Source organism: Miniopterus schreibersii (assembly GCF_964146895.1).
Source record: "Miniopterus schreibersii genome assembly, chromosome: 19".
NCBI lineage: Eukaryota > Metazoa > Chordata > Mammalia > Chiroptera > Miniopteridae > Miniopterus > Miniopterus schreibersii.
This window is the reverse complement of record NC_138119.1, coordinates 9,789,437-9,813,186: the sequence shown is the minus strand read 5'-3', so window position 1 is coordinate 9,813,186 and position 23,750 is coordinate 9,789,437. Positions and strand designations below refer to the sequence as shown.

Below are 23,750 nucleotides of genomic sequence, written 5' to 3'. Positions count from 1 at the left end.
ACTGGAGCACATTACATTGGCCTATAAATGCTTTTGCTTATCCATCTCACTAAACTCTGAGTCCTTTTAACATAAGGACTGTGTCTTAGCCGTGTTTGTGTCCCCAGATCTTGGCATAAGGATGGAACAGGGGAGCGGTGAATGGTTAACGAACAAGCGACGGAAGAATAAAATTATTTTCGTAAAGAAAAGGAGCCAGAAGTGGGGTTGGTTTTCGTAGCTGCTCTTTCCAAACTCATCAATGCTTCCTTTCGCTTGCCATCCAGTGGCTCTCCAGGCGTGCCTCTTCTTCGGGATGGGTCAGGCCGCCTGGAAGGAGCTCAAGACTAAGGCTGCCTTTGGTTCCCCCCCAGAGAAACGCGACGCCCTATCTGCAGATGTCGCCCATCGACTCATCCTTCTGCTGGGAAGACCTCTCCTGGCTTCGGGGCGTAACGCGGCTGCCCATCATTCTTAAAGGGATCTTGACCAAGGAGGACGCGGAGTTAGCTGTGAAGCACAAGGTCCAGGGCATCATGGTCTCCAACCACGGCGGGAGGCAGTTGGATGACGTCCCTGCTTCTGTACGCAGACCTCGGGGGGGGGGGGGGGGGGGGTTTCGCCAGCGGGGGGGGGGGTCTAGGGCAAGGTCCTCAGTGCAGTTTGGCGCACACTGCGCCCTCTCTTACCATATTTGTTGGTGTGTGAGTGTCAGTTTTAAGGGCTTTGCAGTGTTAATGATAGCCTCGTGCGCACCAGGCTATTTTCACACGCTTCACCCACATCGTCTCTAAATCTCACAGCAGTCCCGCCAGACGGGCCCTGTCAGCCCCGCGTTACAGGTACAGACGGGGATGCTGGCGCTAGCAGATGTTAAGTAACTTCTCCAGCTGAAGGTCACACAGTTAGGACGTAATACGGCGCGTTTGATACTAGAGACGTTTCACAAGCCCTGGGGCCTCCTGCCTCCTCGAGGAAGAACGCGTTCCGTTGCAAGGTCGCCTCTCCGCACGGATTGTAACCTCGTATTTTCTCAGATGACACAACCCAGAAGGAACAGGGTATCACTTCAGCTGACAAACAGCCGTCTTTCACAATACAACTTAAAAATGTCCTATGAATCCTTTTGCTAAAAGTGTATGACACCCTGTAATTTTCCCCGTAATGTGAATTTATGTCCGTTAGAGATGGAGCTCGGGGAAAGAAAATGAAGAGGAGAGAGGGAAAGAACCTTTAGGTGGTACAATATTATATTATTTCAGGTGTACAGCATAGTGATAAGACATTTATGTACCCTACGGAGTGACTGCCTGAAAAATTTAGTACCCACCTGACACCAAACATAGTTATTACAATATTATTGACTATATTCCCCATGCTGTACTCTACATTCCTGTAACTACTTTTATAACTGGCCATTTTTACTTCCTAACCATGAAAGGAAAACTTGTACAACAAGCCTCCTATCACTGAACATCTGGGTTGCTTCTCAGTTTCTGCTATTTTAAATAATGCCTCAGTGGCCACCCTTAAAACTTGAGCACATTCCCAATTACTTCTGTAACACAACTTGCAGGAAATACAGGGTGTCCCCCAAAATGTATACACACTTAGTATACATTATTAATTCCAATGGGTTAAATCTGAAAAGAAAGAAACATCAGTTGAGCTATCAGCTGTTAAAATGTGTATACATTTTGGGGGTCACCCTGTACAAAAGCTACCAGCTCAGACTTCCCAGCCCTGGCCCAGGTCAAGGGGCACAGCTGTCCCATGACACCCTGGGAGTCAAACCAGAAACCCTCAGGCCGCTCGCTCCGCTCTCCTTTCAGATCGATGCCTTGCCCGAAGTGGTGGCTGCTGTGAAGGGGAAGCTGGAAGTGTACCTGGACGGTGGGGTCCGGTCGGGCAATGACGTGCTGAAGGCTCTGGCCCTTGGGGCAAAGTGCGTCTTCCTGGGGAGGCCAATCCTGTGGGGTCTCGCCTGCAAGGTGAGACCAGAGTGAAAAGCAGCCGGGAGGTACCGCGTTTCTCATTCCTTCCCATGCTTTTCTGTGGTTTAGCCCCCAGGCGTAACCGTTTTTCGAGGTGCCACAGATTCCTGAAGGACGGACACACTGGCCCTCATCTCCATGCTCCCTCTGGCGTGTTGCAGATTTGCAAGAGCTCCCCCCTTCTTTGCTCTTGGTGTTTCTTTGTTTCCCAGATACCTTTGTGCTCCTCACCACGTCGCTGAGCACACCTAAAATTTATACTCGGCTCACGGTCGCAATGTTCCTTCATGCCTGTCCCCCCCCCCCCCCAGGGTGAGCATGGCGTCGGGGAAGTCTTGAACATTTTGAAAGATGAGCTCCACACCTCCATGGCCCTCACGGGTGAGTGTGTCCGGTTTTATCCTGATTTGGACCTGAGAGCGGGAGGCTGAAGAACAGGAGTGGTGGCCCCTCCTTCTAGCCACCTCTCCCAGCCCAGGGGTGACAGAAGAGTCGGCAGGGCAGAAGTGTCCCAGACAAAGATTCGTCTTTGATACATCTTAATCGTGAAAGGACAGTTTCTATAACAAACCTCCTACTATTGAACATCTCGATCGCCTCTCAGCTTCTACTGTTTTAAGCAATGCATCTGTGACTTACTTCTGTAAGACAAATTCCAGGACTCCCGGTCCTCGCCCAGATTGGGGGCACCACCGTCCCATGATTAAGATGCACAGAAGCAAATGTGATTTCACAGTATGGGAAAGAGGCTCCAGGAGACTCCAGACTGTTCAGATCATGCTCGCTGGATGTGGTTCTGAGTGTCCTTGTTGTTGGTTTTCTAATGTTTTTATTGATTTTGGAGAGAGAAAGGGAGAGGGAGGGAGAGAGAGAAACATCTATGAGAGAAACATCAATCCGCTGCCTCCTGCACGCCCTCGACGGGGGATCGAGCCCACAACCCGGGCATGTGCCCTGAGCGGGAATCAGAACCGTGGCCTCCTGGTTCATGGGTCAATGCTCAACCGCTGAGCCACACCGGCCAGGCTGAGCCAAGCAATATTCATGGGCTGTGACTAGTCGGAAAATCATGTCAAAGAGGAAGCAGGGAGGGACTGGGGAGAGAGAGACAGTCAGGAGAAGAGAAGGGGGAGAAGCATCGTCCCAGATGCCAGACAGCCAGACAGACGTGAGTCTCAGAGTTACATGGATTTCAGTCAGAAATGAAATTATTGTGAAGTGGGGCTCATACAAACTTCTAAGTTTTTAGCAAAGTCTGGAATGCCAGTGATCCCGCAGAACAGTGGTTCTCAGCTAATGATGGAAACTTTCCTCTCAAGGGCATTTAGTTTGGGGTTTCTAGTTTGTATTGTTCTAATTCTAAGTGAATCAATTCTAAATGAGCCAGTGTCACCAGCTTCTCCCATGAGGGAAGGGAGGGCACAAATGTGAACAGGGAGCATGTTGGGGGGCAATGGGGAGAGGGATGGGAAGACCTGTGGGCATCTGTGGACCCAGGAGGTTGAGATAACTTGTCCTGCTCCCCAAATAGTTTCCCCTGTTCTTGGACAATGATGTCTGAGCTTCTTTTAACAATGACCCGATTGGGAAATTCACAATCACAAAGCTTCATTTCCCCCCTGGAAGTTAAGTTACCACTGAGTGTAAACGGAGGCCAGAAACTCTAGGTCTGAGGCGGAGTGGAACACCCTTTTTTAAAGGGCAGGAAAAGAGAAAGAAAGAACAGGATTGCGAGCATTTTTCTGCCTGACTTTCTGTACGCCACTCTCTTCTAATTGTCCCACGACAAGAATGTCTTGTTTTAAATGTATAGAAAAAGTAGTCATCACAATGAAACGAGGGTCGGGGAGAGGATTCAGGGAGGAAGAACAGAAAACCCAGCCGAAAGGGCACCCCTGGCCATCCCTCTGTTTAAGAGATGCTGCCCCAGAGAGAACCCCCCAATTCATCTCTGGAGAGAGGGGATCTCAGGTTGGAGGCCTGGGCTTTGGGTGGAACTCAGCAAAGTACAGAATCATGATGTGAAGCCCCAGAGATTGTGTCACTCCCTGGCCCTTCCCTGCACAGCACACGGTGACACCTGACACAGAGTCAGCGCCCAGGAGGTGACAGTCAGTATGACCTCTGACTCCTAATTTCCCTGGAAATGTGTAGTATTTCCCCCTTACGTCCCTGTGACATCACAGCCCTGGGAGGAGAATTCTGTGAATACTATTGCTGAAAACAAAGGAAGTTTAAAAGTATTGTTTTTCCAACTGTGAGACAAATTTCTGAAATCTTCATATTTATCAAAAGGTTAAAAATGATGATTTGTCTTGAAAAACAAAAATGACCACGTATAAATCGTATCAACACAAGGCTGGACAGAACCCACTAAGGTTTCATCCATCCCTTGTTGACGTAAGAACATCCAAAGCTGTAGAGAATTTTTTATAAAAATTAATTTGAGCCAAACAGAGAGTACTCCTGGACACAAGAGAGTTTAATTTTCAACAGAGATAAGTGTGTCCAAGAAAGGACAGTTGGGCAGCTGCTTTTCCACATTGGGACTTAAGAAGGGACTATTACGAGGTGCGTCCTTTCAATGCCTCAAGGTGGGAGAAAGCAAGGCAGGGAATGGATTACAGGACAGTTAATAACACTACCTGCTCTCTGGAGGGTGCTGGCTTCTGAAAAGAGGCGTTGAGGCATCTCAAAGGTGCATTAACCTAGATGCACAGAAACAATGGGCAGGGCTTGCTTCAGGCAAAGGTCAACCTTTTACTAAAAAGGTTATATGGCTGGGGTATGATTACCCACCACATCTGCCCAGTTGGGAAGTTATAATCAGATCACCCTGTGAGGTTACTTTCCATAAACCCTGTCCCCTTTTTTTGGTCCACAGTTTAAATATTATTTTCCCTACAATACATAGCCAGAGATTTTATTTTGACATCTCTGTGCTCCTTGAGTAAGTCTGTCTGCTTTGAAGTCCTTCTGTTCTCTGCCCCGTGGAAACCCAAGGCTCCCAAGGTCATTGCCAGTTCTGGGGAGAGTGCCGTGGCTCCGAACCCCTGCTTCTGCTGGATCAGTTCAGTTTACGGGTTCTTTCTGCCGGCTGTTTCCGTCCATTGCAATCATCCCAGGCATGAAACTCAACTCTTTCCTCTATCTCCATTCTTAGGAAAATACCCTCTTTTGAGTTACAGTTTTGCAAGTAATGCATTTTGCTGAAGTTATGTTTTGGGAGGTGACGGTGCATACATCAGAGATGTGGAAAGAACTTCCAGGGAAACATTACACATCCTGTTATTAAATTCTAGCAGCCTTCTCAACACCAGGGGGGTCTCGCTGCTTCCTTCAGCCCACAGTTCTCCAGCCCGTGGGTCATGCGGCTCCTCTCTCCCTCCTCTTTTCACTTGTCTGAAGTTACTCTCTTCAGTCCCTGTGCCTAATCTCAGCTACCATCCTAAGTCTGCACTTTAATGAAGACCCTTTCCTACAGGAGAGGGGTTCATTTTTCAGAGCTTCTCCTTAGAGGACAGTTGCTGTGTAAAATTCCCCATCTCCTACGCTGTCTCTGAGTCACTTCTTCCTTGGAAGATATGGCCTGCGTCCCTGAGCCAGCCTTATCAGGACCCAGATAAAGGTCAAGGGTATCTACTGCACACATGAATTGCTTTTAAAATGTCAAAATGTTGTTTTACATTTTTTACCATGCCATTTTGACACGGCTGTCGAAAGAGGGCCCAAGCGCCCGGCCGGCGTGGCTCAGCGGTTGAGCGGTGACCTGTGATCCAGGAGGTCACAGGTTGACTCCTGGTCAGGGCACATACCCAGGTAGTGGGCTCGATCCCCAGTAGGGGGCGTGCAGGAGGCAGCCAATCAATGACTCTCTCATCATTGATGTTTCTATCTCTCTGAAATCAATTTTTTAAAAAAGTTTAAAAAAAAAGGTCCCAAGCACAAATAATTGATGAAATAATCCCCAGTGCAATCAGAATGACATTATTCAGTCTGGATACATAATATTTCCTCAGGGTGAGCACCAGCGTCAAGCCGGGGCTCGTTCCCATCGGCCCATCCACCCCCAGGATGGGGTGGGTTTCTGGGGCTTCGGAGAAAGGAGCTTTTCAAGTGCATTGTGCTTCTAGGCTGCCGGTCCGTTGCTGAGATCAACCAGGACCTGATCCGGTTCTCCAGGCTGTAAAGAAAGGGCTGGCGATGGGACTGCCGAGGTGGCCCGCAGAGGAAGACAGTCAGAGCGTGTGTGACGCCCTCCTGCCCAGGCCCTTCCCTTCCAGCAGCCCCACGGCTTCACCCCCGCGCATCGGGCCCCCACCCTCATGCTCCTCCAGTGTGCCGGGCCCCCCTGCCCGCTGCTCCTCACATGCTGCTCCCCACCTGAAATGCCCCTCGGAGAGAAAAGGGCACTTGATGATCTCAACACTTAGCAGGTGAAATGTTTCCGTACCCCCTACATCTCTGTGAAACATCTGTGGACATCTGCATTCCGGACCGAAGAGCTATCCGTGCCAAATACCCCCAACAAAAAAATCATACTCCTGTCTGTAGATGATAGGGAAATAAGACAGTTTAAAGCATAGGCTTTGGAGCCACACAGACAAGGGATTAGGGGTTGACAGGACAGCTACAGACCAGCTGGGGGACTTGGGAAAGTTTTGCAATATCTCTGTTTTCTTGTCTTTGTCTATCAGATAGGGATTATATCACCAAACTCCCTCGGTTGGGAGAAAGATTAAATGAGATGATGTATGTAAACTTCAGAGCATAATGTTTAGCACCCTGGAGAAGTTTAAGAAAGAGTAGCTTATATTATTGCTGCTAGATAAATTCCTATTCATGTTTGAAGACCTCATTCAAAGGTTACCTGTTCTTACCCGGGCTACTTGCTAGGTGCTTCCAACTGAACTGTGCGTATTCCACTATTACAACCCTTATTACAATGTGTTATATTTATTTATTTGCCTGTCTCACTCCACAAATAGATTGTACATTATTTGCGGGATGGATGGATGGATGGATGGATGGATGGATGGATGGATGGATGGGTGGGTGGATGGGTGGGTGGATGATGGCTGGCTGGCTGGCTCGATGGATAGATGGATGGGAAGATTGGTGGGTGGATGGGTAAATGAGTGGGTGGATGGACAGACAGAAGATAAATGGATGAAAAGAGAGATGGAAAAATGAGTGAAGGCCCTAGCAGAGTAAAAAACTCCCAGACCAGTAGTGAGCTAAAACAGACTTCTAGAGCAGGGCACCCAGCTAAGTAAGATCTCACACTTGAAGACAGCAAGAAAGCTAGAGATGGAAATCAATGTCCTAAATAGGCAACCTCAAACTGTTTTCCCCACGTTCTCTCTTGCTCCTTGTTACAGGCTGTTCTCTATACAACAACCAGAGAGGTATGTGTTTTTAAGTAGAAGCAAATCCTGTGTCTCACCTGTTAAAGCCTATCTTTGGCTAGATCCAAGATTCCAAGGAATATGAGCAAAGATATAAAGATCATGCCAAAGGCTGTTCTCAGAAGGGACTTCTTGGCCCCTGAAAAGGTCCTACATTAGAATTCATGGTAAAAAGGTGAAGAAATCTCCACTGGAAAGTTTTCAAAGATGGAACAGAATGCCGGGTATCTGAGAGATAAGCATTTTTTTCCGATAATGAGCATCAGCTTTGAAGTCACTCCAGGGTCAGGCTGCCAGGACTCAGACTCTGGCGTCACTGTCCTCGAGATGTTTGGCAAGACTAAAGACATCTTTGTCTTCCTCCATTAAACAACAATACCAATCTCTTTGGACTGTCATCGTGAAAATTAAATGACACGAGGGACTTCTGTTTCCCAATCCAGGATGTGAGGAGCTTAGAGGTCTCCACTCCAACCTAACAACAAGCTGAACAGACTGAAAAATTAACTTCTCTCAATCCTGCAGAAAAGTGAGGTCACAGGGCAAATCACTGCCCCCCCAATTAGAGAGACAGGCAGGTTCAGAGAATCACAACTTATCTGAGCAGAAACCTGTGAACGAGAACCTCCATGAAAGCTACACCAAGGTAGGGAAGCTGAGCTGTAACTGATGAATTGCTGCAGGCTCCACGTGGCCCAGCCTGTCGCACATTTACTTCCTCCGAGCCCCAGCTGCCTCTCCCAGCCTCTCCCAGCTCATATCTTTCTATCTACCTTCTCTAACAAAAAAAGGTGAAGGTGATTAAGAACTATAAACTGCCAGGTACAAGGTTAACGTACAGAAGTCCATTGCTTTCCAATACACCAGTAATCAACAAGTGAAATTTGGATTTACAAACACAATACCAATTACCCTATCACCCAAGAAGAGGAAATACTTAGGCATAAACCTAACAAAATGTATACAAGACCTATGTGAGAAAAACTCTGATTAAAGAAATCAAAGAGGAGCTAAGCAAGTGGAGAGATATTCCATGATCATGGATAGGAAGATGTACTATGTCAGGATGTCAGTTCTTCGCAGCGTGATCTATAGATTCAATGCATCCCAATCAAAATCCCAGCAAGCTATTCTGTGGATACTGACAAACTGATTCTGACGTTTATGTGGAGAGGTGCAAGACTCAGAATAGCCAAGATATTGAAGGAGAACAGGCACAGCAATGACACTACCCAACTTCGAGACTTACTGTAAAGCAACACTAATCAAGACAGTGGGGTACTGGTGAAAGGACAGATAAACAGGTCCATGGAACAGAACAGAGAACCTAGATATAGACCCATGTATAGTCAACTGGTCTTTGACAAAGAGGCAAAGGCAATACAATGGAAAAAAAGACAGTCTTTTCAACAAATAGACATCCACATGCAAAAAGTAAAAAAGCATCTAGACACTACCTTACATCTTCACAAAAAAACGAACTCAAAGTGGATCATAGACCTAAATGTAAAATGCAAAACTGAAAAAGCTCTTAGAGCATAACCTAGGAGAAAAATCTTGGTGAGCTTGGGTACGGCAATGATTTTAAGATACATCACCAAAGGCACCATCCATGAAAGAAATAATACGGTGGACTTTATTAAAATTAAAAACTTCTGCTCTGAGAAAGACAGTGTCAGGAGAATGAGAAAGAAGTCACACACTGGAAGAATGTAATTACAAAATATATATTTGATAAGATGATGGGATGTTCCCCGATATCGACAAGATTCTGGAGACACAGATGAACTATACCTGGAGATGGAAAGGAAGATGGTCCGTAGGGGAAGATGGTGGAAATGCCTCCGCTGAAGGCCCGAGGGCGAAGGAACCAAAAGCACGAACATCGCTGGTGTGATACTGTCAGGAACCATCCTTTCCAGAAAACCAGCTTCACAAAAGAAGCCTACAAGAAGTACATCGACATTCCATGAAATCAATCAAAGGGAAACTGGAAGAACAGAGACCAGAATGAGTGAAGCCTCTCATGACCGGGGCTGCAGAACAAATCAAGCACATCCTTGATCATTTCAAACACTACCAGCTCTCTCTTGGTGGAAACATGAATCTAGATGGCATGGTTGCTCTGCTGGACCGCTGTGAGGACGGGGTGACCCCATATATGATCTTCTCTATGGATGTGTTGTAGGCCGTGGGAGCCGCACCAAGTGTTAGACCAGTGGGGTCAGACCGGACCTGGGTTCAGCAACCTCCATACTTGAGTTCTGGCTAGAAAAGAATTCAGAGCCAAGACTCAAACTATAAGAGAAAGTTTATTTAGAAAATCACAGCCCGGCCCAGCGTGGCTCAGCAATTGAGCATCGACCTAGGATCCAGGTGATTGCTGTTCAATTCCCCGTCAGGGCACATGCCCGGGTTGTAGGCTCAATCCCCAGCCAGGGGTGTGCAGGAGGCAGCCAATCCATGACTCTCTTATCATTGATGTTTCTCTCTCTCTCTCCCTCTCCCTTCATCTCTGAAATCAACAAAGATATATTTGAAAAAAATAAAAATAAATAAATAAAATCACAGAGGTAGAAGAAATAATTCCTAGAAGAAATGGGCTGAGGAAACAAGTTATAGAGGCAAAGGAAGGGCCCTTGGAGCTTGGGAGTGAGGAAGGTAATGGTTACTTGCCTGGGAGGATGGGGAGAGGGAAGGGAAAAAGCATGAGCGTGCTCCCAGGAGGGAAAGTGTGCTGGGTCTTTGGTCCTAAGCATTTTAAGGGTGGATATTTTAGGGGCAGTCCCAGGGGAAGATCTCAGTAGAATATTCAGCAGCTTTCCAGGTGTGTCCTTTCAGGGCCTAGGTCTCTAGGGATTGATTGGTCAGCGCCAGGGCAGGGGGTCATTATCGGCTGCAGCTGGGCCTGAGGTTACTTGTCAGGTTTTGCTGCTTTTCTGGGGCTGAAGCTGAAATACAACCGAGGCGTAGATGTTATCTCTAGGGAGGAATCCAAACCACCTGACCAGGGCTATGCTAGGGGAAGAAAGGTCACCCTGGAGGCTAGGTCCCACCCAACAATTGTCCTTTGCTAGGCACCCAGAGCTCTGCACCCTGGTGACCTTCTGTGGGGTCATCGTTCTTGCTCGGCTCCTGCCTAACTACCTACCACATGATGCAAAAGCAGAGGCACGTCCCCACACTGGAACGCACACCTGCATGGTGGGCCCAGCCTTGCCTGGCCACTCGTGCATCAGTGTAGGACGGAAGGAGAGGAAACTGTGCCTTCTGCTCCTCAGCCTTTGCATTTTCCTAACACCTCACATTGTGTAACCCATGCTGTGTCATACTGAGGAATTCTTCCCAAACTCTGATGTCAACTGGTGGTGGCTCAGACGGGCCCCACCCTCCATGCCATGGCCTGACCTTCCCTGAGCATGGAGACAATCCAGATGTCCGGCACCATTTGTTTAAAAGACAAGCCTCTTCTCCCATTGGATTTACTTGACACATCTGTCAAAATCAATTGACCATACGAACTTAGACCATTAGCTCACACCACGTACAAAATTTCCCACAAAATGGATCATAGACCTAAACGTAAGGGCTAAAACTACACACCTCTTAGCAAACAACATAGGTGAACATCCTCACAACCTTGAGTTAGACAAAAATACGAGTGGTTAAAGAAAAAAAACTGAAAAATGGAACTTTATCAGAATTTAAAATATGTATGCTTCTAAAGACGTTATTAAGAAAATAAAAAGATAAGCCGAGACCGGGAAAAAATATTTTCAAATTATGTATCTATTAAAGAACTTGTATTGAGAATGTAAAGTACTCCTACACTTCAACAGTAAGACAATAAATCACCCATTTAAAAAATGGGCATGCAAACTATGTCTCAGTAAAGCTGTTTGCAATAAAAATTTTAAAAGTGATATTGTGGCCCCTGTTTGCTTTGCCTTTTATTTTATTTCTCACTTTCTATAGAGTTTAGTTTTTTTTATTTTATTTTTCAATTACAGTTTACATTTAGTATTATTTGGTGTTAGTTTCAGGTGGACAGCATGGTGGTTAGACAATCATATACTTTACAAAGTGGTCCCACATATTTCCAGTACCCACCTGGCACCATACATAATTATTACAATATTATTGCCTATATTCCCTCTGCTGTACTTCACATCCCCGTGACTAACCTGTAACAACCAATTTGTACTTCTTAGTCCCTTCACCTTTTTCACCCAGCCCGCAGCCCCTCTCTTCTCTGGCAACCATCAGTCTGATCTCTGTATCTACCAGTCCGTTTTAATTTTATTTGTTCATTGATTTTGTCATAGAGTAAACTTTTATTGGTTCTACTCAGAGACCCTGAACTCTTGTAATATTTGCTCGTTGGCTGCAGATAATTCCCAGAAAGACAGCAGCTCAATGTCTACCAGCCTCCAATGCTCCCAACAGCTGGGGGAATGAGTACCCGGGGCATGGGGGGCTTGGGGGGCATGTACAGTTCACAAACAGCACACTTGAGCAGGTAAAGGTGTGCGAGGCTCCTTGGTGGCCTCAGATGGCTCCGCGGTGGCCTCAGATGGCTCCACATGTCTCGGCCAGACCAAGGGCCTTTAACAAGTAATGACAGCTTCTGAGAACAAGCTGCTACAGCGCAGTAATTACTGAGTGACTGGAGCTGCCACCATTGCCAGTTTCTCAACTTTGCAAGAGGGCAACCTTTCAGACCACTCAGAGAGGAGACAGTGGACTAAAGCGGGCCCCACCCCTCCGCGGGTGTATCTGCATCACGGGGCAGGAATTCCCATTGTGCTGGGAGCCGTCGGCTGGTCTAGATTAAATTCACAGATTGTGGATCCCAAACAGCCGGAGCCACCTGCCCAGGGTCCTGCTGTGGTGGACCCAGGGGCCTCGATCTGCTGCGGCCTTGAAGCTGCCTCTCTCCAGAGCTTTGGCGGAAAGAGAGATAGATGCAAGCTGCAGCTCCCCGCGAGTGGGAGGAGGGATCCCGGGACAGGAGCGAGCGGTGAATACGTAGCAGGGAGTCCAAGATAAAGAGACGGGGCCAGAGGGGACCGCGCAGAGCGCTCCAGTCCTGCCTTCGGGTGATAGGGGCACCGGAACCCAGGCTCGCTCTTCTGGCTTTTAGCAATCTCGCAGGTTAGAGATTTTTTTATTTTTATTTTTTTCTCTCAACTACTCCTGGGCACAGAGGGGCGTGGGGATGGGAGATTTTTGCAAACATGGAGTGGAGGGAGCAGAATGATCTGTGTGAGCCTGTACCCACCTGGGCTCTGTTCTGGGCCCTCTTCAGGGTGACCCTCCACCCTGCCGTCTGGTTTCCCGAGAGAGCATCTTGGTTCCCAGGTGTGGCCATGGCCGGGTGGAGCTGCCTTGTGACAGGTGCTGGAGGCTTCCTGGGGCAGAGGATCGTCCGCTTGTTGGTGGAGGAGACCGAGCTGCAGGAGATCCGGGTGCTGGACAAAGTCTTCAGACCCGAATTGCGGGAGGAGTTTTCTAGTAAGTGAACTCGCGTCGTGGGTGTGTGGCTCTATCTTCAACCCTGCGCCGGGGTGGGTCGGGAGGGGGTTCTTATACATAAGGAACATGGTAGCCAACCAAGGCTAATCCCATGTCCAAAGACATCAGAAAGGCGGTCGCAGGTGGTGTCGTAGAAAAGATACTGGGCTGGGTGTCCGGAGATGGAACTCTGTCCCTGACCAGAACCAGAGAGGTGGCTGTCTGCCAGCCACTCCCGCCTCTGGGCCTCTTTTCTTTGCATCTACAAAATCACACCCTGGTTCTCTCCCTTGTTAACAACTCTTCAATGTTCTGAAATGTTTGACTTGGCAATTACTGTGAAACATCAACAAAGGGCAGGCAAGAGCCATTAACCTCGAGACCGCACCAGCCCCTCTCGAGAGCCCTGGTCTTTCTGTGGCTTCACATAGCATCTCCAGTGACAGCGAAATAAACAGAAGTGAAGGTAAAGCCGAGTGTGTGTGTGCATGTGTGTGTGTGTGTCTCAGAGACAGACATAGAGGGAGGGAGAGAATTAGAGTGAGAGAGAACAGAGAGAGTGAGAATGACAGAGGGAATCCCAGTAAGAGTGGGGGGGTGGCCCTGGCTGGTTTGGCTCAGTGGTTAGAGCATCGGCCCGCAGACTGAAGGGTTTGGGGTTTGATTCTGGCCCAGGGCATGTACCTCGGTTGCAGGCTCGATCTTGCGGGAGGCAACCAATGGCTGCCTCCCTCCCTCTCTCTCTCTCTCTCTCTGTCCCTTCCACTCTCCACTGCAGATGCAATGGAAAAAATATCCTCGGGGGAGGATTAACAACAACAAAAACAAAAACAATGGGGGTGGGGAGCGGAGAGGGTGCCAAGGGCACATCGCGAGGTGGCAAGAGTGTGGACACACCCCTGTGGACTCCCGCGCATCTCTTTATCTCTGTTCCTCTCCGCAAAGGTGGGGACTGCAGGCTTTGCTCGAGCAGCTCACTGCTTTTCCCCAGCTCGTTACCCCTGGTGCAAATGCAAGAGCTGGACTTAGTGTGTATTTTCCAACCTGTTTCACTCCCTAGATCCTCAAAATATTCCTGTGAGGAAAGTAGGAAAGGGGAGGGGTCGCCCCATTTGGACAATGAAGAAATCAAGGTCCACAAGACAAAGCTTTGCGGGAAGCCGTCTGGGTAATGAATACCAGCCCTCAGACTAGGGCCTTTTTACAGGGACCCCATTAGTGGCCCTAGGGCTGACTCTTGACAAAGTGAGTGTCCCCTGTGTGTCCCCTCTCCCCCTTGCCAGCCTCTGCAGACTGGGTGTCTACATGCTGTAAAAGAGAGGCAGAGGAACGGAGCAGAGAGGGCAGAGGTGGGGACATAGCAGAGAAAATTTAATTCTCAAGTTGACTTCTAGCAGCTTCTGCCCTACCTTTCCCCAACTCTGGGGTCTTCTTGGGGGCACAGGAAACTTGGCAGACACTTCAGTAGAGTAGATAGTTGTTCCCAGTTGTAACCTAGGAAGGAGATTCCCCAGCCCTAACTTTTTCCCCCTGAATTTCTCTCTTACTGTTCCCTGGCCCCCACTGCCAACTTCAGCTCAATAGGCTTCTCAGTCAGCTCCAGGAATGTGCCAGTCCTGAGCTTGGGTGGCAAGGGAAGGTAAGCAAGGCCAGAAGGCAGTGACAACTGCCCCTGGAAGGCGGAGTCGTCACTCCAAGTGTGACTCAGACCTGCCCCTTTACTCTCTGAGCCCGTTTCCGCCCTGTGAAGTGGGTATCGGCATACCCATCTCGCCCTGGCTGGTGCAGCTCAGGGGCAGAGCTTCTGCCTGCACACCCAAGGGTCGTGAGTGTGATCGCCGGTCAAGGGCGCGTAGCCGTGTGCATCTCTCCCCTTCTCTGCTGCAGTGCAGCCGCTGGGACCCTGGTTCCCGTCTTCTTCATCTAAACTCTGGTGCCGATGTCAGGATTGATCTCTCAACCGCTTTGCTTTCTCTCAAACCCTCCACACCAATCCACTGTGGCCAGGCTGAGCTTCCCACACCACAACTCTGTTCACGTTTCTCCACTTATTCCAAATCCATACGTGACTCCTCAGGCCCTACGGAATGAAATCCGACTTCTGACCTCTTAGGTCCGCTCTCCACCATCACCCCACTCTCCTTAATGAATCGTCTGAACTTCCCACGAGTCCCTTTAACAATATGGTGTTCCAGGCACGCCTGACCTCTCACAGCTCAAGCTCTTCGCAGGGATGAGATCAGTAGAAGCAGACGTTTGCTATTTCCAATACGCGCTGCACGTGCTGACTTCTGTGACTTGGTTTACTTGTCCTTCCATGGAATGTGCCTCCCTTCCCACCCTCCCCCCAGTCTGCCTGTCCTTGAAGACATGGGTAAAACGCCACCGTTATCAGCAAACTCCCAGGTCCAGAAAGCCTTCCAGGGACCTGCCTGTGTTCCCACAGAGCTCCAGAGCAAGATCAAGCTGACCCTGCTGGAAGGAGATATTCTGGACGAACAATTCATGAAGAGAGCTTGCCAGGGCACTTCGACTGTCATTCACACCGCCGCCGTCATTGACGTCTTCAATGTGCTCCCGCCTGAGACCATCATGAATGTCAACCTGAAAGGTACAATATCCTGGGGAGGAGACGGAGTGGGGTGAGAGGTGAGGCTGGGACAAGAGGACAGGGCGGGAGGAGAAGCCCGGTCGCTCACCACCTGATGAGCTCTGTGCTTTTGCTCAGCGCTGCCCACGGAGAGTCACGGGTCTTTAGATGAGAAAACTAGGGCTGGGAAAGGCTAAGTAGCTTTCAAGGCCCCACGGGTCAGAGAGGGGGGCTAGAATTTAAATCCATAACTGTGTGGCTCCAGAGGCCACAGAAGCTCTTGCTAGTGCTGCTCCAATCAGGGGTGAACTAAACCCCAGCCTCCAACTCTTGATACCCAGCCACCTCCCCTGGGCGGGAACCAGGCCTTACACAAGCCTCCTCACTCGTCACTTCAGCCCTTCTGTGTGGCTCTATGGTGCTGGTCACACAGGAAGGCCAAAAACTAACAGCTCTGAGGTGAGGTGGCCCCAAGTCAGCTCCAAGCGATGGGCCACAGCTCTGGGCCGGTTTCCTTCGGGCAGGGCTTTCTGCGCAGAACAAAGCCGGAGCACAGTGGTCTGGTGCTATAGAATTATCTACCACTTGACTTCTTACAATATTTTCTAACAATAATGGTATCCCATTGTCGATAACACCATCTCTTCATCATCAGGTCTATTCTTAAAGACGATATTTCTAACCAGGTGTTAAAATACACCTTAGACCCTCCAACCTTAAAGGCTTGGTGGCTCTTTCAGAATTGTGGCTTTCCAATCCACTTAAAATCTAGATGCACTGGCTCAAGGGTTTGGCTTAAATCCCTTGTTAGCTTGCCATGTTATATCATCTGTCTGGTCCCTGGAGGCCAGCCTCTCTAGGACCACAGCACCCCATCTCCCTAGCCCATTTGTCTTCCATGCCCTGCACTCTAAAGTTAGTCTACTCAGAGACTCCTTTTCTAAAGCAATTTATTGCTTTGGGTCTCCAGTCAAAACCAGCACAATCTCAAAAAAGACCCCTTTGAGTTTCTAATTAGCCGCATCCCTAACCACCCCACACTGCAAGGAGCTTGCTAAGAGTAACCAGTATCTAGTGTTCAGCCCTTGCTCACAATTCCTACTCTTCACAGCTCCCAGAAACAGGAGACTTGAAATCCCTGAGAAGTGTTAAGAGGCATCAGGTGACTAAAACCAATATCACTCCCAGGTTTAGATACACTTCATGACAATTGTCATGTCCCCCTATGAAGGTAAATTAGCTCCAAATATTCTCTGCCTCTAGATTTAATTTTTCTTTTAATTGAGGCTGTCCCTCCCCAAAATCAAATTTCACAATGACCTTAAAAGGGATTTTTTAAATGCAAAAATTAAGCCCTGGCCAGTGTTTCTCAGTGGTTAGAGTGTCGGCCCATGCACTGAAGGGTCGTGGGTTCGATTCCTGGTCAAGGGCAGGTACCTGGGTTGCAGGTTTGATCCCTCGCCCTGGTTGGTGTGCATGCAGGAGGCAACCAATTGATGTGTCTTTCTCTCTCACTTCTCTCTCTCTCCACCTCCTTCCCTCCCTTCCACTCTCTCTAAAAATCAATGGAAAAATCGAGTGAGAATTAACCAAAAAAAATGCAAAAAATAAAAATGATGCCTTTTACTTCACGAGCTAAGGTTCTACCCAGCTAAAGGGATTCTACCAGATGCTCCCATTATAGGTATTACCGCCAGAGGGCACACACTCTTCCCGAGTCTCCACCGAGCTCAACGTGCAAGACCAGTGCAGAATTCAGCAATGCTTAGCAGGGGGAGGGCTTATCACCCCCACTTTTCATACATGGGTAAACATAGTCACAGGCAGAATTAGGAATGACCTCTGTAGGGAACACACAATCGGGAGTTGGGAGCAGAACCTGGATCTCCAGCTTCTCCCAGGACCCACTAATTTGCTGTGACTCAAAGAAAGGTCCTTATGATTATGTTTTTATTAGTCCTTAAAAACGAGAGCAATACGAACAAGTCAGTATATATTTAGGAGTGTGTATTACCTATAAAAAATTGTGTGTGTGTGTGTTTGAGATGAGACTCCTTCAAGTGTCCTCTTTTGCCAAAGGACTAGGACTGCCCATATTCTGAGTATGGCCTCCTAATTTCTTTTATTTAATGCCTGTCATTAATGAAGTGGGAGGGATGGGAAAACGATCATTTTTTAATGTCCATAGTCAGGAAAATATAAAGGGGCAGCCCCATGCCCTTTTCTAGAATTAGAAGTACACACACAGGCCCATGAAATCCAAAAGCCTAGACATTTTTGCTCTCCAGAACTCAACATCAGTCTCTTTTTATTTTTGCATTTTTCTGTGGCATTAGCATGGTTAGCTCTCAGCCAGAGACATGGATAAATTCACTCTGATCAATAACCCCTTCCCTTGGGGGCGGGAGGTGGACATGGTCTGTGGACATGGGTCCTTTGGGTTCTTTCCTGACACTGACAGCATGCTCCCTGCGGGCAGGTACCCAAATCCTGCTGGAGGCCTGTGCCCAGGCCAGTGTGCCCATCTTCATTTACACCAGCACCATAGAGGTGGCTGCACCCAACTCCTACAGGGAGACCATCCAGAATGCCTGCGAAGAGAAGCATCTCGAGACCTCGTGGTCGGCTGTGTACCCACGGAGCAAAAAGCTTGCCGAGAAGGCCGTGCTGGCAGCGAATGGGTGGGCCCTTAAAAATGGTGGCACCTTGTACACTTGCGCCTTAAGGCCCACGTACATCTATGGGGAAGGAAACCCATTCCTTCATGGCTTTATTGACCACGCCCTGAGAAACAATGGCATCCTGCCACGGAACAGCAAGTTCTCCATTGTCAACCCAGTCTATGTTGGCAACGCGGCCTGGGCCCACATCCTGGCCCTGAGGGCCCTGCGGGACCCTGAGAAAGCCCCCAACATCCAAGGACAGTTCTACTACATCTCAGATGACACACCTCACCAAAGTTACGACGAGCTCAACTACACTTTGAGCAAAGAATGGGGCTTCTCCCTTGACTCCGGAATGAGCCTGCCTGTATCCCTGAAGTACTGGCTTGGCTTCCTGCTGGAAATGGTGAGCTTCCTGCTCAGTCCCGTCTACAGGTATCAACCCCCCTTCGACCGCCACGCAGTGACACTGCTAAATAGTGTGTACACTTTCTCCTATAAGAAAGCTCAGCAAGAGCTGGGCTATGAGCCTCTCTTCAGCTGGGAGAAGGCCAAGCAGAACACCACGGAGTGGGTTGGCTCCCTGGTGGAGCAGCACAAGAAAGCCCTGAAAAGAGAGACTCACTGAAGCGGACGTGGGTATTGCTAGAGGATGGCTGACAAGCTCTCGCCTTCTGGTTTCATACAGGGAGCAACACGGCCCAGGTCCTGCTGCGTCCCTGTTACAAGATAGCAATCTTACTGTCTTCCCCCAGCCACTAGTCACTGGCCCAGCCAGGTCCTACCCGGCCTCCAGATCTGCTGCAGCTGCTGGTCCCAAAGTCTCAGTTGCTGATTCTGAGCTATTCGGGCCTCTTTTAATGTAGGCCTTTGCCTATTAACTCCATTCCCTTTGCTAACTGCAAACTCTTTTTAAAATTCCTATTCCTTCACCCAGCTCAGTGAAAAGAATAATAAATGTTTTAATGCCTAATCTGAAGGAAGTTGTGGTTTATGTGAATACATACCTTCCTCCTTTGGCCTCTATTTCCAGGTATCACCATCTCCCATGTACATCTATGGGGAAGGAAACGCATTCCTTCATGGCTTTATTGACCGCGCCCTGCATGGTGCCCGGAACTGGGCATGTGCCCTGACTGGGAAAGGAACGGACAGGGACGCAGAATCATACTTTCACTTCATTCATTCGGAAGAGACGGACTTTCACAATCTTTACAAGAAAGGGAAGGGGATACTTAGTAGACTTAAGGTTCAGTGGCAAAGATAAAAACCATAAAAAGGGGGCATGTTAAAAATAAATAAAATAAACCAACCCAGGGCACACACTCAAAGCGGGCGAGACAGCACCCGCGCCACCCCCGCAGCCCCCCTGCCCAGCCCCGCAGCCCCGCAGCCCCGCAGCCCCGCAGCCCCGCAGCCCCGCAGCCCCGCAGCCCCGCAGCCCCGCAGCCCCGCAGCCCCGCAGCCCCGCCCCACGGTTCCGCTCGGCTCCAGGGCGCCCCCTGGGGCTGCAGCTCCACCGCCGCGGTCCCGCGCCCCGCCGACTCCGACTGCCCCCAGCCTCGGTCCCGAGGCCACGAGGGGAACAGCCAGCCGGTCGTCACGGGCCGGTGGGGACGCGGCTCGGGCCGCCCGCCCGCAGAGCAGCCGCCGAGGGCCCCTCGCGGAGCCCCGCAGGGTGTCCCGCATCCCCCGCAGCACCGCAGCGCTGGAGCCGGGCCCCCTCCCCGCACCCGCGCGCGCGGCCCTGCCCGCCCGCGGCCTCGGCGAGCGGGAGCGGCCCCGAACGCCCCGCGCCCCGCGCCCCGCGCCCCGCGCCCCGCGCCCCGCGCCCCGCGCCCCGCGCCCCGCAGCCGCCCTGCGCCCGCGCCGGCTGCGCTGCTGGACACGGCGGGCCGAGCGCCGCGGAGGTTCCCCGCACAGCCGCCCGCGGGCCAGCCCGCAGGCCCCTCGCCGGCCCCGACTCGGGCCCCCACCCCCACCGCCACCGCCACCGCCACCGCCACCCCCGCAGCCCCCTGGGCACCTGGGCCTGGACACCACAACCTCCCTCCTCAAGCACAGCTAGACCAAATTAAGTCCTTCGCGGGTTTTTTGGTTTTTTTTACAGTCCATTACCGATACTGCTTTTCGCGTGTTGATGATATTCTCTTAGGTTACCGATTCCAGTATACTATGCCTGGCTTTGGATCAGGCGGCCTGTATTTTAATATATTACTAAGCGAGGCAAAAAGACTTTCAGGACACAGGCAGCTACTGAGCATTAGAAGGCACATGCCCCTTTTATCGTAAATCCTTGAAACAAAATCTATCAAATAAAATTTGAAGTACTCTGTATAACCCTAATTACTGAGTGAAATAAAGTGAATGTGCACAGTAAAACATACAAATGTGAAAATCTTTCATGCACAAAGAATAGGTTTAATTTTAATAACTGATCTTTAAAGAGCCAAAGGACGTTGATTTTTATTTGTAAATCATCTCCTTCCGACGCTTTTCTTTGGCTGAATTAGTACAAGTTCTTCTGGGCTTAATTCTCATTAAGATGTATTGTCTTCAATGTTTCTTTATTAAAATAAAAACACACATATGCCAGATTATGCGAGACTGATTTGCGTTTATGATGAACTACTCCAGGCCCTGCGATAGCATTTCATTAAAATTGATGCTAACAAACTTGGGTCTCTCGCCGTGTGCGTACGACTGTATTACTGAGAAAGCATCGGTCAGGCTCTATGCTTTTTTTTTTTTTAACTTTTACAGAAGTGTTTTTACATTAAGAAGTACTTTTAAATAAGTTGTGTACAAGGGCTTGAGAACTGTCCTGTGCCTTCGAAGCAGGTCCATTTGCCTGTCTGTCCAATAGGGGTCAGACCAACGCTGCCCAAGTGTGGTCAGGCCCGATCTCTCACCTTCCAGCAAGTGGAAGGATGGCATAAATTTTAACAGTATTTCACTTAAATCATGTTTTTTACCTGTATTCTATTAAAGAGCATTTTTACCATTTAATACCATTTGACACCCCCCTCGCCCCATTCTCGCTCCCTCTTATTAAGTTCAGCTCCCTCTCTCGTCTTGCCTGGTACAAGGGACAGTCCCTTTCTGAGTTCAAACTCTTCCTCATCGGCGTGGCTCCTGTCAGCTTGCTCTCTTTTGTCTTTTCGCGCAGGCTGTGCATTTGTGGGTCACCTCCTTCTTTACCCGTAAGATTTATACTTTTTGCTGCTGTACTTTTCATGGCGGCACTTAGTAGGCCTGTTTTCCTCCAGACTCCCCGTGTTTCCCGCGTGCGGGCTCGTGCACCTGCGTGCTAATTAAAGTTATGCGTTGATGTTCGCTCGGTTCCTAGGCTTATGAAACAGACATAGTATTGATAAATAAAGGAATAAAAATAAATCCCGGTAATATTGTACTACATTCCAAGTGTGAAATTCCCAGTTGTTTTCCATTCTGATATTTTGGTGGTTCTTGATTCTCAGAAGATCAGTAGTGGGTTGTGCCATATAAAATGTCCATCTTTAATTGTTTAATATATACTTAAATACAAATTTAATAAGACACACTATTATTCAGAAATGAGAAATGGGGCTCAAAGGGATGATGAACTTCCTGTTATCACTTCAATTTTCGGTGGAATAGTCACCAAGCGCCCAGCATGGCCACTCCCGCCTGCAACAGACTCCGCTCCCTTGGCACCCTCCGTCTCCCTGCTTGCAGGAAGTCTCCAGTTTTCCAGGGAAGGGTGACGTGCCCCCCCCGCCCCCCACTAGACACCTGTCACAGTCCAGGGTGGCTGCTTATTAACCTGTCTTCCGGACTAGACTGTGGACCCTGGGAGGGCACCGCGGGGACCCTGCACTGACCACCTGTGCACAGCTGGATCCCCATCTGGCTCAGAGTGAACACTCGGTCCACACGTGGCACGGAGGAAAGAAGGAAGACAGCATTCCTAAAGAGGGGGACTCTGGGCCAGAAAAAACAGGATTTCAGGGAGTGGAGTGAAGGCCGTCCAAGGACGAGCATCGACTGAGATAAAGCGGGCTCCGCACCCACCTGCGCTGGGCTTGAGAGCTCAGGGCTAAGAAAGGGGCGGGGGCGCCACAGCCTCCTAGAGGCCAAGGCACTGCGCCAGGAGGCCGCCCTACCCACATATTTGTTAAAGGGGGGAAAGAGGGGAGAAGGGCAATAAGAGAGAACATTTGGCAAGAGGGCAGAGGGCAGGCTTAACTAGCTCTCCAGCTGCCCGAGCCTTCCATGGAGCCCACAGTTTCCAACCCTCCAACCTCAGCTTGTGGAACGCGGGTCCCGCCTGAAGGGGGTGAACACGCCATCTCTTTCCATTTTGCCCTCAAAGTTAGGCAAAGCCCTTTACTTACCCAGATCCGTTTCCTTACCTGCAGGATGAAGGGTGTGCCTCGTTTCTAGGTTCTGTCCCCAGTGGTACTCAGTTGCGTATCCTCTGGCACCTCCACGCTTGTGCAGCTAGCCTTGTTGGCTAACCCTCCCCCCCCCACCTTGAGCATTGGTTTGTTGATGTGAAGCCAGAGCTGAGAATGTGGTTTCCTAACCCTCCCCAGCACTCTTGGCACCTGCCCCTCATCTAGGAAGGGCAATAACACCCCTCTAGTTGTAGAGGGTCAAGGCCAGGGGCCAAAGAGGACCCCACCAGGTATCAGTTCCCTCCCGCCTCCGACATCCCATGGGAGTGGCAAACCTAGACGCAGAGATGCGACCAGTGGTTGCCAGAGGGGAGGGGTGTCGGGGCACTGGGTGAAAGAGGGGAAGGGGCTGAGAAGCACAAATTGGTAGTTAGAAAATAGTCACGGGGAAGTTAAGTAAGGCACAGGAAATCTAGTCAATAAAACTGGGATAGCTACGTGTGGTGCCAGTTGGGGTGCTGGAAATACTGAGGGGAACAATAGGTCCATTATATGATTGTCTAACCACTAAGCTCTACACCCGAAACCAATACTGCACATAATAAAAAATAAAATAAAGAAGGGGAAGATGGCAGTCTATGATTGGCAGGGACCAAGGAGGGCCAGCGGCAGCCTGCAGTGGCCATCTGGCCTTATCTGAAGAACATGAAAGACAGGTATTGTCCCCTGTCCCAACTTATTGTCTTCAACTATTTGGGGAAGGCGGGTGTGGGAGGCAGGCCTACCTAGAGAGAGTAGATCAGGCAGCGAAGCCTCTGACAACGCCCTTATCAGAGGAGAGGATCTGAGGCTTATGAGTTTTACTCACCGCAATCCCTGAGGTGAAAGGAGGAACCTAACTGGTCCTGCAGACTCCTCAATCCTGCTGCCAGTTAAGATTGCTTGGGAAGCATTTATAAAAATTACAGTAATTGGACTTCACCCCAGACCAATTAATCCATCTCTAGACAGTTTGTTTTTATTTGTCTTTAAAGGTCTCCGGGTAATTCCACTGTTCAATTAAGGTTAAGAAAACCTCTGTATTAAACTAATCAAGCCCCAAGAATTCCAAGTTGGCTAGATACAGCTTCTTGACCTGGAATGTGGACAGAGGCTTGCTCTCACAGCACGCAGGCTGAGCATCCCTTCAGGGGTGGCCCAGACCAGGTGCACTGCTGTCCCCA

The 23,750-nt window shown here is 49.5% G+C and overlaps 2 protein-coding genes across 5 annotated transcripts in view; both read left to right on the top strand.

Moving 5' to 3' along the window:
- HAO2 (hydroxyacid oxidase 2) overlaps positions 1–7,144 on the top strand; it is a 133,382-nt gene extending 126,238 nt beyond the window's left edge. For all 4 annotated transcript variants that reach the window (XM_081121489.1, XM_081121492.1, XM_081121490.1 and 1 more), the window contains 4 exons: positions 354–563; positions 1,812–1,970; positions 2,285–2,354; positions 6,107–7,144. In XM_081121489.1, coding sequence (XP_080977615.1) covers positions 354–563; positions 1,812–1,970; positions 2,285–2,354; positions 6,107–6,162 — 495 coding nt within the window. In that variant the 3' untranslated portion in view covers positions 6,163–7,144. The remainder of the gene's footprint in view (positions 1–353; positions 564–1,811; positions 1,971–2,284; positions 2,355–6,106) is intronic.
- Positions 7,145–12,707: 5,563 nt separating this feature from the next.
- Positions 12,708–18,897, top strand: HSD3B2 (hydroxy-delta-5-steroid dehydrogenase, 3 beta- and steroid delta-isomerase 2). The gene is made up of 3 exons (XM_081120939.1): positions 12,708–12,895; positions 15,342–15,506; positions 17,965–18,897. The coding sequence occupies exons 1-3, from the start codon at positions 12,751–12,753 to the stop codon at positions 18,774–18,776; spliced, it is 1,122 nt and encodes a 373-aa protein (XP_080977065.1). The 5' UTR covers positions 12,708–12,750; the 3' UTR covers positions 18,777–18,897.
- The last annotated feature ends 4,853 nt before the right edge of the window (positions 18,898–23,750 follow it).

Excerpts from the sequence above, each read along its gene's own strand:
- HSD3B2 (XM_081120939.1), top strand. The coding sequence starts at position 12,751 with ATGGCCGGGTGGAGCTGCCTTGTGACAGGTGCTGGAGGCTTCCTGGGG. Across the intron at positions 12,896-15,341 it reads ATTGCGGGAGGAGTTTTCTA|AGCTCCAGAGCAAGATCAAG; the intron begins GTAAGTGAACTC and ends GTGTTCCCACAG. Across the intron at positions 15,507-17,964 it reads CATGAATGTCAACCTGAAAG|GTACCCAAATCCTGCTGGAG; the intron begins GTACAATATCCT and ends CCCTGCGGGCAG.